The sequence below is a fragment of the Cebus imitator genome, unplaced genomic scaffold (assembly GCF_001604975.1).
Source record: "Cebus imitator isolate Cc_AM_T3 unplaced genomic scaffold, Cebus_imitator-1.0 Scaffold257, whole genome shotgun sequence".
NCBI lineage: Eukaryota > Metazoa > Chordata > Mammalia > Primates > Cebidae > Cebus > Cebus imitator.
The window spans coordinates 2,933,102-2,948,101 of record NW_016107572.1 but is presented as its reverse complement, the minus strand read 5'-3'; the positions used below and the strand labels follow the sequence as shown (position 1 = coordinate 2,948,101).

Sequence of the window (15,000 nt, the reverse complement as noted above, 5' to 3'; positions counted from 1 at the left end):
GAGTAGCCGCTGGGACTGCATGCGTTATTATGGCTGGCTTTGAATTTCCTTCTTTTTTATAACTGAGTACTTTTCTACTGTGTGTATATATACCACATTTCCTTTAATCATGCATCTACTGGTGGATGCTTAGGTTGCATTAAAACTTAACATGCACAGATCTTATGACCCTGCAATTTCATTTTTCAGGTAGGAAATTTTTCCACCTTAGTCGTGGTATTTAACTTATTTTTACTTTCTTGAAAGCAAATGTTACTTGTGTGTAAATGGTTCTAAATTGAAAAGCTATTAATAATAATGCAACATTTCCTTAAAATAACATAATTTATAAATGAAATAATGATTTCTGGCATCAGTCTGATAGCATCTCTAGAAATTTAGTATATCACCAGGAGATTATCTATTTTTTTTTTTCTTTTTTGAGACATAGTCTCACTCTGTCCCCCAGGCTAGAGTGCAGTGATGTGATCTCGGCTCACTGCAACCTATACCTCCTGGGTTCAAGCAATTCTCCTGCCTCAGCCTCTTGGGCTAATTTTTGTATTTTTAGTAGAGATGGGGTTTCACCATGTTGGCCAGGCTGGTCTCAAACTCCTGACCTTAAATGATCTACCGAACTCAGCCTCCCATAGTGCTCGGATTAGAGCAGGAGGCACCTCGCCGGGCCAAGATATCTATCTTAATAACAAATTACTTTTACAGATAATATATGACCAACTGGGTCTAGCTATTACATCACAGTTTATTAGTGCTGGAATGGACTTTAGTGATCATTATACCCTAATTTACGGGTAAGAAAACTGAAGTGGTTTAAAAAAATGACATGTTCCTTTTGCACTGAATTTTATTCTTAGTTTTAATATTATTATTATTTTTTGAGACAGGGTCTCAACTCTGTTGCCCAGGCTGCCGTGTAGTGGTGAGAATGTGGCTCACTATAGCCTCTACATCCTGGGCTCAAGTGATCCTCTGGCCTCACCCTCCAGAGTAGCTGGGACTACAGGGTGTACACCAGCATTCCTGGCTAGTTTCTAAAAATTTTTTATAGAAACAGGGTCTCCCATGTTGCCTAAACTCCTGGACTAAAGTAGTCCTCCTTCCTCAGCCTTCCAAAATGCTGGGATTACAGGCGAGAGCTACTGGGCCCAGCCTTATTCTAACTTTTAAAAATCTTTTCACATATTTCATTTTGTCTTCAAAAGACTCCAGTGATTGGGGTAGAGCAGAAGGTGTTACCTCCTTTTTTTTACAAATGAAGATATTAAAAAAGGTCAAGTAACTTGGTCAATCTAACATACTTAAGAGTAGTTAGTAAGTAGCTAAGTTTTTTTTTTTTTTTTTTTAATTAGGGTTTTACTTAATTCTTAGCTCAATTATTTTGCTGTTTGCTCTGACCCCTAGAGAATGGTTTAAATCGGGCTTAGAGCCAGAAGACCTAGAGATGGCCCTGGAGAGATGGTCCCAGAGGCAGTGGTCATTGTGCCATTTGCTGAATGGTGGCTGGAGGCAGGAAAGCAGCTTAGTCTATCTAGTGTCTTGCTCCTCCTGTTAGAAAGAGAACCTAACTAATCCCAATAGTCCCTAACATTAAAGAAATGTTTCTACTTGTTAGGTAGAACAGCCTGATCTTGGGGTGTGAGTGAAGAGGGTGGGGCTCACCTTGATCCCGTCCTTGGCTCCTTCCTGTAGATAGGGAATGATAGAGTTGTTCCACAGGTCAATGAACCAGGTCCGGAAGTCCTCAATGCCAATGGGACAGGATAGAAAGAAGCAAGGGCCTAGGGAAGAGGATGAGGCCATGAAGATGGCTGGATCCTACATCTTCCTGGCTGTGTGCCTCTTTTACTCCTTAGTATCATGCAGAGGGGTCTGACAGCCAAAGGATTAAAGGAAATGTAGAGTTGTCAAGACTAGTGGATGCTGACTGCCTCGACGGCAATCTCGTAAGTCCTGCTTCACAAGGTAGAAGTGAAATGTGAGATAAGGGAGTGAGGAAAGCTGTTTAATTCCCTCCTACATATGTTCCCTCCTTTCTTCTGTTAATTGTGGGGAAAAAAACCAAGGAGAGGGGGTAGCTTTCTGGTGATTGAAGCGGTGCTAACTGTGTTGGGAAGGCTTGTTAAATGGTTCTAAGTCTGAAGCCACAAGGCTTGCAGCTCCTTTACATGCTGAAGACTCCAGGAAGGAAAGAGAGCATCCCTCCAGGTGGTACAGTGGAAAAGGGAAGCCACCTCCTGACCCCCAGGGGGAAGCTGGACCCCAGTACCGATGAGGAAGTCTGAGGTGCTGTGCTTCTCAAGGAAGGTGTGGAGATGATACCACAGCTTGGGTACCCAGTCGAGCACCCGAAGCAGCTCTTCCTTGTTGGCATTGATGTCGCTGTCTGACTCTACCAGCTTCCTCCTCAGGTAACGAACCAGGAAGCCATTGGCTGGCTCCACGTTGTTGGAGAAGGTCAACATCCTGCCACCAAGGATGGGGAAAGTGGGGTCAGAGTGGCAATGGGGACATTATCAGGGTTCAGCCCCGGCCAATCTGTCCCTCCTTCTGCCTGCTTCTCACTAATGCCTACTTGGTTTCTTTTCAAGTAATAGTGGGGACATCTGAGTTCAGAGCAGCAGCCCTGGGGTGGTAGAGCTGATTCTCAAATTGGTAGCCCTCTTCAGATAACCTTCTGACATCACTGACCCAGATCAGCATGTGTGGACAGAAAATCCTAATTCTGCTTAGAGCAGCCTACCTGGCTCTCTCTTAGCTTTGCAGTCCTTTTCTCTCCTCAAGTGTCCTCCTGTACCTTGTAACGGACATTTCAAATATATCTACTTTCTCTTTCCAGCCCAAAAAGCTCTGGCTACTTCTTTTTCCTTCTCCTGTCTACTGCCTTCTGGCCAGAGTCCAGGACTGAGGACTCTTGGGTAGGGTCAGAAGGTTCCTCCAGGGCCACAATTCTTACCTGAAGCTCAAGTGCAAGCCATGGTTGGGTGTCATTTTTACAGGCTGATTGGTGGTACCTATAATATAGGGACTGTAGGAAGAAAGGGAAAAAAGATTCACTTAGACTTGCCTTCACACTTGCTTTCTACCACGTGCACACAACTCATAGGTTGTCCTGGACTGGGTTCTCCCTCCTCCCACTTCAGTGAGTTTTGTCTTGACCCCAGCTTACTTACCATTTATGATACTTGCAGGTGAGGGCCCCATTGACCAACTCACTGATGGAGCCTGCTTCACTCAGGTCATCCAACAGGATCACCAGGGGCACATCCCCAATTCCTGTTTCCCGGTCTATCTGGTTGGCCAGGTTGGAAAGATACAGTTGCAGATCCTGGAATAAAAGAAGGCTGTGGGTCCACACTTGGGAATAAGCACTTGGATTAGCCCTGGAAAGCAGGATTTTGAAGAAGTTTTACTAGATCTAGATTCCTCTGGGGCTCTTAGTTACTTGGAAATTTGATTATAGAGGCAGAATACCACAGAATGATAATCAGTGGTTTCAAAGGCTCTAAAGCAACCCTCTTAAACAGCAGCCCCTAAATTCTCCAAAGGTGGGGAACATATGCTATTTCCTAGATGGATTTTCACTGGTACCATGGACTACTATTAACGGGCATGCCCCCCCCAACCCCCCCAGCTGGGAAGAGCAAAGATTTGAACCAGCTCCTTAGTATTAGGGTGTGCTCAAGAGACATCAGGTTTTGGCAGGGGAGGGCACAATATGTACCATTTAATTCCGAGTGCTTCTTCCCAGAGAGCCCAAGGTCAGACAGTAATACTGAAAAGAAAGGTCGGAGGAAGAGAATGAAGGAGAAGGGATGGGATTGACAGGGTTGGCGGAGAGTGAGGCAGAAATGAGGAGGATGCAGTTTCATCAATGACCAACTGAAGAGGAAGGTGTACAAAGCAAGGAAAAGTGTGGAAAGGAAAGCCTTTCTCCACAAAGGCAAGGGAAAGTGTGGAGAAACAAGTTAAGGGCAAGAGGCTGGACAGAAATTGTGGGGAGGAAAAGGAGAAGACTGGAAAGGGGATAGATGGAAAGGAAATGAACACAGAAGAGGAGGAGAAAGATAAAGGCAGAGGTGAGGGAAAGGGAACGCTGAGGCGGGAAGGGGCCAGGGACGGGGCTTGGGGAAGGCTGAGGCATGAACAAAGACTGGAAGGGTCTGAAGGGGGCAGCCACCTTGCAAGACTGCTGGTGCATGTTGAAGGTGCTGACGATGCCCTCCGTGACCTCGCGGCCAGAGCGCTCCACCAGGTACTCGGCCAAGCGATTGGTCAGGTAGGTCTTGCCCGTACCGCTGGGGCCCGAGAGGACAAGGCGCCGGTGCTTCAGCAGGAGGCTTATGTAGTGCTGCATCATCGGCTTGGGGATCAGCGTCTCAAATACCAGGCTGTCGACGCATTTCTCCTTCAGACCTGAACCCCACCCCAGAAAGCATGAGTCTTGACCAGGGTCCCGAGGATAGCCAGGGACCCTAAAGAGCTTTTCTTTCTTCATCTAGGAGCTCCCTGAAGAAACTGAGAGCCACTTGCCCCGTGGTTCCATAGGAGTCCCCTAACTCTTAGTTTTGAAAATTTAGATCTCCTTTTTATAGGGGCATGCTCTGAGCTGGGGGTGAGGAGTGGAGTAAGAAGCCAAGGCTTAGCAAAAGTGTCCCTGGGAGCCAAAGTTAGGACTGGGTCTTACTCATCTTTTGATATCTCACCCCCATTATTTAAGCACCTTCATATTATACCTTCTCAGTGAGTTCTTGCTGAATGAATGCATGAAGGATTATTTGGTGATGATCCTCTCCCTGCCTTCATGCCACACCACCTCACCCCAAGAGACAAAGACTGACCTTTGAGGGAGACTGATATGTTATTGACACCTCGACGGCAAGGCGGCATCTCGGGGGGCTCTGCATCCAACACTCGTTTCACGTGGCTGATGCTGTAGCCATGGATGGACTCCGTGCTTAGTCCCAGGGTAGAGGCTGGGTCCATCTTAGAAATATAGTCCTGGCAGAAGAGATGGGGAGAACAAGAAGAAAAGATACAAGCACAGGTGTAAAACCACAAGAAAGAATGAATATCAGAGGAAACGGAAGCAGATGAAGAAAGAGCAGAGCATATGCTTTTCCTAGGTAGCATTTCTCCATAAAGCCTCAGAAGTCCCCAGGATCCCAGCGCCTGGATGGTTTAATATCCTGTGAGAAGCCAGGCATGGTGGCACATGCTTGTAATCCCAGTTACTCAGGAGGCTGAGACAGGAGAATTACTTCAGCCCAGAAGTTCAAGGCTGCAGTGAGCTGTGATCACATCACTGCCCTCCAGTCTGGGTGACACAGTGAGACCCTATGTCTAAAAAAGCATATATATCCCATGAGAGGATGAGCAACCTTTTTGATTACAGGTATCCCTTTACCTTGAACACTTGGAAAACAGCTTCATCCAGCATCTTCCAGTCAACTTTTCCACTGACCTTGCTACATCCCAGGAAGAATTCCTGCTGCTTCAAGTCCTGTAAGGCCAAGGTAGGAAAAACAGTTGAGCTACACTGCAGACGGCTCAGTGAACAGGAAGTCCTGAAGGCCTTGGGAGTTGAGTTCTTTGGTTTGGAGGTACCCAGGGCCCAGATTTTCTTGGAGAAATCTAGCAGTATTATGTTCATTCCCACAGTGGCTCTCCCTGAAGCTTCTTACCCCTTTGATGATGTGCTGTGGAGGCATCCTCACCACCACCCGAAGGGTCACTTCCTCCTTGGGACCACAAGTACTGATGCCATCCATGGGCGACAGGTCTGTGGGGATTGGAAAGAACCAGCTGGTTTTAGGAGTACCCGCAACCTTTCCTAAACTTTCCCATCATTACCCTTTCCAAATACCTCTGTTTGCCACAGAGAAGGAATGGGGGTCCCAAACTCAAAAGTAGTTAAGGTTGAAGGACCATTACGCTCGGTGTCTCAGAACACTGGCATCTGCTTGGTTTGGGCATCGTTACCTCCCTGACCAGAGCAAGTGAAATCGCCTAACAGTGAAATAAACCCTTTTCTTCCCTTCACCCTTATAGTCTTCTCTCAAACAGGTACCTGTGTCTGCGAGACTGGGGCTGAAGGAATGGGTGAGTGTCAGGCCCAGGGAGCGGCGTGGGGAGGATAACACAGACGGTCCAGGGACCGGCCCTGGAGTGGAGCCTGCGGAGGGGCCTGGAGCTACCTTCAGCCGGTCATTCTCCGCTTTCAGCAGGTCCACTTCCAACTGTGGCAAGAACAGACAGAGTAGGGTGGCAGGCGGGACAGATGGCAAGCCTTGATCTTCCCTTTCCTGCAGCCATCCGCCCAGATACCGACCTGCATGTTGTGCATGGTCTCCCGAAGCTGATCCAGTTGGTGCGCAGAGTTGAGGGCCTCCAGGCGGATGTCTGTAAGCTTCATCTCCTTCTCCCACAGCTCAGAGCGCAGCTCTGATACCTCCTTCTTCTCTGGCTCCTCCTCCTCATTTGCATGGAATAGCCTAGTGTTGGGTGCTGGGTGAGCAGGGCCCCTGTAAGAAAGCAAGGGTCAAGCCAGGCTACGTGAAGAAGCACTAGAGTTACTAGAGAATACTGAGAGGCATGCTTGGTGGTCTTGGCTCCTCCTGCCCATGGATATTCAATCAGCATGAGAGGAAACGTCCATCTATTGGTCTCATATCCCCAGGGAGAGGTCAGTAGTAAGTACTGCTTGTGTAAGGTCTAATGGCCTCCCGTCAACTCTAGCCCACAGCTTACACTGGTACCAGGCTGGGTGGCAGGGAGCCAGAGTGCACTTACTCAGTGACATCAGTGCCCACGGAGGACGAGGTGGAGGACTTGATGGAGGGTGAAGCAGTCTCTGTAGAACCATGCTGTAGTTTGGGGGATGAGGGGGCTGAGGAGTCGGGTGTAGCAATCTCCTCTATGTCGGAGTATGAGGAAGCTGACTTGGGCCCCTTTTTTATACTGAAGGCTTTGTTGAAGGAACTTCGAAGCTAGAAGAAAGCAGATCCAGGTAGAGGGATATCAGGACTCTACTCTGGGGATGGGGGAGGACTGGACTGGGACTTCTGAGACAGAGAGAGGTGGAGGCAGGGGATTTACTTTAATTAAGCCACGCTCTGTAATTCACTTAATTCATGGAACATGGACAGAAGAGTTGCCTAGAAATTAGGACTGTGGAGGCGGAGGTTGCAGTGAGCTGAGATCGCGCCACTGCACTCCAGCCTGGCAACAGAGTGAGACTCTCTGTCTCAAAAAAAGAAAGAAAGAAAGAAAATTAGGTCCGAGAGAAAGAACAGAATCTTCTAGCTTGCTGTTACTGTTAGTCTACGGGAACTTCCTGGGTATTCTCTCGCTTTTAGGGGGAATTATGTCCCTAATGGGGACAGAGAGAAGGTCCCAGAGGTCATATGGTATACCACTCAGTGATCCAATCCCACCTTCTGCAGCAGAACAGTAACCACTCATTCTAGAACCTGCTCCCTGTGGGCCTCAGACGCCACCCCATGGTGCCTCTGACTAGGGCTCATCAGCTCAGAATCTGTTCAGCTAGTCAGCAATCAACCAGAAACTGACAATATGATTCCGTGGAGAACACGGGAAGGCAGTGGGATCAAGCTTCTTTTAGTACTTCTTGTACCCAGCACATCAGAGAATGGTTAAAACAGCCAGACATAAGCATTTTTTATGATTTCTAATGTCCTAGAAGAAGGGCTATTTCCCAGCATTTCCTTAGAGTACTTGGGGCATTATAATCTGACCATAGCTTGTTTGATCTTGGTGTTGATGAGCTTGGGTGTTAGGGATGTGAGCTAGAGATGCAAATCAGGGTCCTATCCCCATCCACATGCATCCATACGGCATGCACACACCACACACACACACACACACACACACACATACACACACACACACGGACACAGATATGAAATGGCAGCAAGAGGCAGAGAGTAAAGGAGGGGTCAAAGGTTACAGGGGACAAAGGCAAACCAGATCTTTGGGACAGTGAGAAAAAAGAAGGAAAAATTTGAGGGTACACTTTCTAAGTGTCTCTCCTGGAACACAGGAAGGCTGTCAGGTGATGGATGGAGCTGGTGGGTGGTGCGTCTTGGGGTTTCCACCAGGCAAGACATAAAGGAGGACCAACTTGGCTGAGGTAGGGATATGAATAAGTGAATATGTGTGCAGCTGGCTGGCTCCAGGTGACTTCTTATCACTGAGCAGTCAGGGCTCAAAAGTACCATAAATCTCAGTTCTCTGTAGAGATGAAGAATTGAGCCTGAAAAGGCCAGAGAGTTGACTTGCTTGAAATTGCATAATTGGCATAAGACTTAAGACTAGAACTCAGACTTCATAATTTTCAATCAAGTTTTCTCCATGCCACTGCCTTACGGGATGTGTGTGTGTGTGTGTGTGTGTGTGTGTGTGTACGCGTGCATAGAGAGATCCTATGACAAGCTGCCTGAAACATATGCCTCTAAGATCAATGAGATCCTGAGAATATGTGTAGTTCAGTATTCCCAAAGCCAGAACTGTTGGGAGATATTTGATGTTATGTGGCTAATGGTTCCATGATTAAATTAGTTTAGAATAGATTAAGCAAAATAAAACAAGATTATTTGCTGGGGGATATTTCAGAACTTTTTTCTGTGCAGATGTAGAAAATGCAGTACTTAGGCTGGGCGTGGTGGCTCATGCCTGTAATCCCAACACTTTGGGAGGTGGAGGTGGGCGGATCACCCGAGGACAGGAGTTTGAGGCCATCCTGGCCAACATGGTGAAATCCTGTCGCTACTAAAAATACAAAAATTGCCAGACATGGTGGCACATGCTTGAAATGCCAGCTACTCAGGAGGCTGAGGAGTAGCCTTGAACCAGGAGGCAGAGGTGGCAGTGAGCTGAGATCATGTTACTGCATTCCAGCCTGGGTGACAGAGTGAGACTTGGCCTCAAAAAAGGGATTTCCAACTTCCTGGAATCCCCTCCCACACAGTGGGAGCTCCCTCCCGGATAAAAAAATAAAAAAGAAAATAAAAAGAAAAGGAAAAAAGAAAAAATGCAGTACTTCTCAAATTTCTTTGACAATTGTATCACTTTTTTTTTTGGAGACACGGTCTCTATCACCCAGGCTAGAGTGCCGTGATTTGATCTTGGCTCTCTTAGCCTCCACCTCCCAGGCTCAAGCTATCCTCCCACCTTAGCCCCCAAGTAGCTGGGACTGCAGGCGAATATCACCACACTCAGTGAATTGTTGTATTTTAATAGAGGTGGGGTTTCACCATGTTGCCCAGACCCATCTTGAACTCCTGAGGTCCACTGATCCACCCACCTCAGCCTCCCAAAGTCCTGGGATTACAGGCATGAGCCACCACGCCCCGCCAATGATATCACTTTTTAAGGAGCATCTCAATGGACTGGCAATCAGCGGAACATACTTTGGGAAATGTTAATCTAAAAAATCAAAGTTAAGTAAGTAGCAGCCTCTTCATATGTGTGCCATATCCTAGTCAGTCAGTGCTCTAGCTAAGCTGGTCTTCTCCCTCTCCCACTGCTTCTCTTCTGCACAGTGTCTATGTAGAAGGCATCCCAACGCATTCCTCTCTACCTATCACAATTCCATCTCAGTTTAACTTTTACCTCCTTTGAGATGTCTTCCCTGCCTCTTATAATCACTGTCTCTTCATCTGCGAACTCCTTTAGCACGTACTGCCTGAATAAGCACTGTGGCACCATTGGATTGCTATTAATTTTATATGTATGTATTTTTTGGTCTCCCCAGTAATACTGCAGCCTCCTTAATGATGAGATTATACATTCCATTTTTCATATCCTTCACAACAAACACCTAGCACAATGTTGGGGTAGGGTTAGAGTGGACCCCAGGTATCTGGATTGTAACAAATTCTGGATGCACTTTCTGTTTGTCTTAGACTATAATCCCTGAAATGTCTTTGGGAACTCCATGGATGCTTAGATGGGTTTAGGCTTTGGGGTGACTTGAGTGTACCCTCCTGGTCTATATCCCTCACCTATCTCTGGTTCATCCTACTCTAGAGCTAAATCTTCAGGTTACGCCCAGGCTGAACTGACCTGTGGAAACCGTGGTCAAGATAACTTTCATCCAGTGATGCTCTTCCATGTTGGGTCTCTAGGTTTTATGGAACCAGAAAGAAGGCGGCTCATTTTCTAGATAGGAGGAGTTCAATTTGATTGCTTTTTATAACAGGCCAATTTTGTAACAGGGGAAGATAGTAGGGAATAGATTTCAATTTTGTTTGACTTTCCCATTTGGCCCCCAACCAGACCACTCCTCTGTCCTCACATGGGGCAGCTGTGGATGGACCATGCAGTGGAGTGAGTTAGGAACTCTGGTGGTTGTTGCAGTTAGTGTTATGAGTGGCCATTCATTTTTTTTTTTTTTTTTTTTTTTAGGGGAAGGGAGTTGCTCTGGAAATAGGGAAGGTATGGCAAAGGGAAAGAGAAAATAAGGGGATAGGAACTGGGTCTCTTACCTCATAGACCTGGAAAAAAATAGGGATTTGGAGTCAGCATTTTGAAGGGAAAAAAAAAAAAAAAGAATCAACACTTAATCACTCATTTCACACAGCTGGTACCTGTCTGCATTATACAAAGGTCTGGGTGCGAGTCTCACTGAACAGGGGACAGAGGAGCAGGACATCTCCACTCGGGGATGCTTTCTTACCACAATCAGCAAGAGGGGCTGAGAGTGTCTAGAACTGCCTGAAGAATTTCAGAAAGGGCATCCAAAGTCAGTTTAGGATTAAGGGGAAAAAACCACACACACAAAAATGACCTCTGGACCTGCCAAAGGTAATATAAAGAGTCCTTTGAACCAATCTGGAAAGCTCCACAAAACATCTCCAAAAATTAGAGAAATGACCTCCAGGAGTGTAGAGTGAACAGCTTCGTTCATAAAATCTTCTCTGCATAGTATAGAAGGGAGTGGGGGGAGTGGGGGCACAGAACTGATGAGATGTTCCCTTCTGAGTATTTCCTCAGCATCCTTCTGTTGCCAAATACATCTGGCCTAACCAGTATGGAGAGCTCAAGGAAAGCAGATGCATATAAAGGTCGGAGGGGTGGCCTTGGGACAAGTAGGGAACGACTGAGGGAAGGGAGAATTTGGGAGGCCGTGCTCTGGGCAAACATCACACTAGGGCTCGGTGTTAGACGGGACTACGCCTTGGTTAATCCTGGAAGGACTCAATCCCTATGCTGAGGTGAAGGTGGTCCACGACGGTTCTGCCTAGTTTCCCACCCCCTAAACCTTTACCTACCCAACTCTTTTTTTTCTTCTTTTTCGCATCAGCATCCTTGCTGCTGCCAATGCTGGAATGGCTAGTGATGCTGTTGAGGCTTGAGATGCTATCTGAGGAGTTTTGTCTCTTGATCCGAAGTTCTAGGGCCAAGAAGAGGTGGGGAAAACAGAACAGATTTAGAGAGGATGTGGGACTTCCGGGAAGTCTAGTTGCAGAAGATAAGAGAGAACCAACCAACTCCTCATTCCACATCATTCATTTTTTTGGATGATTTATTCAACAAACTTGTATTGAGTCCCAGTCATGTTTCAATACAGAAAAAATGCAAAGGTAAGAATTGAATAAGAAATGATTCCTCTTCTCGAGAACCAGAAGTGGCGTGGAGTCATGAACTCAGCTTGAATCAGTCGAAGGGGTTAACTAAAGCCAGCCCTATACAGTCTTATGGAGATATCAGCCTACCATTTTTTTCATGATTTTTCCAGTAATACTTAGCTATCTGATGGCCCAAGACCAAGAACTAGCCATGTACTAGCCAAGTACATCACTGGCCATGCACCATGCTTTCCACCTGAAAGAGCTTCAGTTTTCTCAGCTGGTGGGTAGAAAATCTTTGCTTTCTGAGAAGGTTTGTGATGACACAATAAATGATCTACTTTTCTACAACAGAGAAGGAAGAAGTTAACAAAGGAGATGTTTGAGTACTGAAAGAACAGAAATTCTTCAGATGGGAATTTTGGAAAACATATTTAGGGCTGAAGAAAGGGTACATGCAAAGGCACTGTCCAGGGAACTGGCTTTGCTTTGGGAACTGTGGGTAGCCTGGAATGGAAGCAGCACAGGGCACCCTGTGGGGTACAGAAAGAAGTGTGGGTGGAGACTAGGCTCAGGCCAGATCAGGGATAGCCCTCAATGTCTTTTTCCCCTTTTCTTTTTTCTTTTTTTTTGCGAGGGAATCTCACTCTGTTACCCAGGCTGGAGTGCAGTGGCATGATCTCAGCTTAGTGCAACCTCCACCTCCCAGGTTCACGCAATTCTCTGCCTCAGCCTCCCAAGTAGCTGGGATTACAGGCGTACACCACCACACCTGCCTAATTTTTTTGTATTTTTAGTAGAGACGGGGATTCATCATCTTGACCAGGCTGGTCTCGAACTCCTGACCTCAGGTGATCCACCTGCCTCGGCCTCCCAAAGCGCTGGGATACAGATGTGAGCCACCGTACCCGACCCCTATATAGTATTTTTAAGAGCAAATCATACGTTATAGAATCAAGCAATCTTCAAAATGTTAAGAAACCATTTGTGCATTTTGAATTTTGTACTATGTATATTTATTATCTATTTACAAATAAAATAAAATAAAGATAGGCATCATTGCCTAAGCATTGATTCTTTGAATGTTCTTAGAAATCCTTCTGACCAAGTTGAGCCTGGATCAACATTAACTGAGGATAACATGAAAGCTCATAGCAAAAAGCACAATTCATCCATTCAGCAAATATGTGTTTGAAGAGCAGTTACATACAGAAAAACCCATATACCCTTCACCTAATTAAACAATTGTTAAGATTGTGGGCCGGGCGCGGTGGCTCAAGCCTGTAATCCCAGCACTTTGGGAGGCCGAGGCGGGTGGATCACGAGGTCAAGAGATCGAGACCATCCTGGTCAACATGGTGAAACCCCGTCTCTACTAAAAATACAGAAAAAAATTAGCTGGGCATGGTGGCGCGTGCCTGTAATCCCAGCGACTCAGGGGGCTGAGGCAGGAGAATTGCCTGAACCCAGGAGACGGAGGTTGCGGTGAGCCGAGATCGTGCCATTGCACTCCAGCCTGGGTAATAAGAGCGAAACTCCGTCTCAAAAAAAAAAAAAAAAAAAAGATTGTGTTTTATTTTCTCTCTCTCTCGCTCTACACACACACACACACACACACACACACAGAATTTCTTGAACAATTTGAAAATAAGTTACAGAGAACACATCTTTTGCCACTAACGACTTCAGGATATACTTTTCTTCTTTTTTTTCTTTTGGAGATGGATGTACTTTCTAAGAATAAGAATATTCTCCCACAGTACTATTATCACACCTAAGAAAATGAACAGTGGCTGGGTGTGGTGACTCACGCCTGTAATCCCAACACTTTGGGAGGCTGAGGTGGGCAGATCACCTGAGGCCAGAAGTTCAGACCACTCTGGCCAACATGGTGAGATCCTATCTCTACTAAAAATACAAAAACTAGCCAGGCATGGTGGGCACACACCTGTAGTCCCAGCTATTCAGCAGGCTGAGGCAGGAGAATCACATGAACCCAGGAGGTGGAGGTTACAGTGAGCCAAGATTGTATCACTGCACTCCAGCCTGGGCAACAGAGTGAGACTCTGTCTCAAAAATAATAATAATAATTAATAAATAAAATCAACAGTAATTCTTTTCATGTAATATCAAGTCTATATTCAAACTGGAATTTTTTTTTTTTTTTTGACGCAGGGTCTCACTCTGTCATCCAGGCTGGAGTCAGTGGTTACCGTGGCTCACTGCAGCCTCCACCTCCTGGGCTTAAGCAGTCCTCCAGACTTGGCCTCAGGAGTAGCTAGGACTACAGGCTAATTTTTTAAGAATGAGGTCTCACTATGTTGCCCAGGCTGGTCTTGAACTCCTGGCCTAAAGTGAACCTCCTGTCTTGGCCACCAAAAGTGAACCTCCCGTCTTGGCCACCAAAAGTGCTGGGATTGTAGGCGTGGGCCACTGTGCCTGCCCTGGAGTAATTTCTGATCTTAACTGACATAATTGGATTATTCTGGGGGCAAGGGAAGAACTGGAAGAACTGGAGCGCAGCAAGACCGGTTAGGAAATTATTGCAATATTCCAGGAGAAGAATGAAAAAAACCTGAGCCAGGGTAGTGACAATACAGAAGAGGGATAGAATTGAGATCTATGTAGGAGTTAGAACTAGCTGACTATACAGGGTGAAACAGTGAGAAATCAAAGATGATTCCCATATTAGTGGCTTGGGCAACCAGGCAAATGATAATACCTGAGAAGCATAAAATGTTGAAGGGAAAAGGTTGGCTTGTGTGTTTGTAAGTGGGGTAAAGGGGAGGACATTAATTTTGGACATGTTAAGTTAGAGATAACTCTATGAGGTCAACTGAGTGGAAACATCTAGAAGTTGGATGTAAGTACAAACATCCAAAAGTTGGCTCAAAGTAAAGGTCTGGAACTCAGGAGACTGATATGGATAGAAACACAGATTAAGAAGAGATTTTAAAACCACCTGAGCTGATAAATGAGCCTAGCAAGTCAGCAGGTTACAAGATCAATGTGCAAAAAATCAATTGTATTTTTATGCACTAGTAATCAATAACTCAAAAGAGAAATTAAGAAAACAATTCTGTTTACAACAGCATAAAAACTAAGTTTAACAAAAGAAGTACAAGGTTCATATTCTGAAAACTGCAAAATATCACTGAAAGAAATGAAAGAATAGGCCGGGCACGGTGGCTCACTACTGTAATCCCAGCACTTTGGGAGGCCGAGGCGGGTGGATCACGAGGTCAAGAGATCGAGACCATCCTGGTCAACACGGTGAAACCCCGTCTCTACTAAAACTACAAAAAATCAGCTGGGCATGGTGGTGCGTGCCTGTAATCCCAGCTACTCAGGAGGCTGAGGCAGGAGAATTGCCTGAACCCATGAGGCGGAGGTTGTGGTGAGCCGAGATCGC

The 15,000-nt window shown here is 46.1% G+C and overlaps 1 protein-coding gene across 8 annotated transcripts in view; it reads right to left on the bottom strand.

Moving 5' to 3' along the window:
• NAV1 (neuron navigator 1) overlaps nt 1-15,000 on the bottom strand; it is a 279,723-nt gene that overhangs the window by 11,299 nt on the left and 253,424 nt on the right. For 4 of the 8 annotated variants that reach the window (XM_017499447.2, XM_017499449.2, XM_017499450.2 and 1 more), the window contains 13 exons: nt 11,292-11,413; nt 10,506-10,514; nt 6,790-6,986; nt 6,329-6,521; nt 6,068-6,236; nt 5,682-5,779; nt 5,405-5,500; nt 4,839-4,998; nt 4,178-4,413; nt 3,171-3,325; nt 2,954-3,025; nt 2,267-2,463; nt 1,660-1,778 (listed from right to left, as the gene is read on the bottom strand). In XM_017499447.2, the coding sequence (XP_017354936.1) occupies nt 1,660-1,778; nt 2,267-2,463; nt 2,954-3,025; nt 3,171-3,325; nt 4,178-4,413; nt 4,839-4,998; nt 5,405-5,500; nt 5,682-5,779; nt 6,068-6,236; nt 6,329-6,521; nt 6,790-6,986; nt 10,506-10,514; nt 11,292-11,413 (1,823 nt within the window). The remainder of the gene's footprint in view (nt 1-1,659; nt 1,779-2,266; nt 2,464-2,953; nt 3,026-3,170; nt 3,326-4,177; nt 4,414-4,838; nt 4,999-5,404; nt 5,501-5,681; nt 5,780-6,067; nt 6,237-6,328; nt 6,522-6,789; nt 6,987-10,505; nt 10,515-11,291; nt 11,414-15,000) is intronic. The other 4 variants (XM_017499446.2, XM_017499448.2, XM_017499451.2 and 1 more) reach the window with 1 other exon arrangement.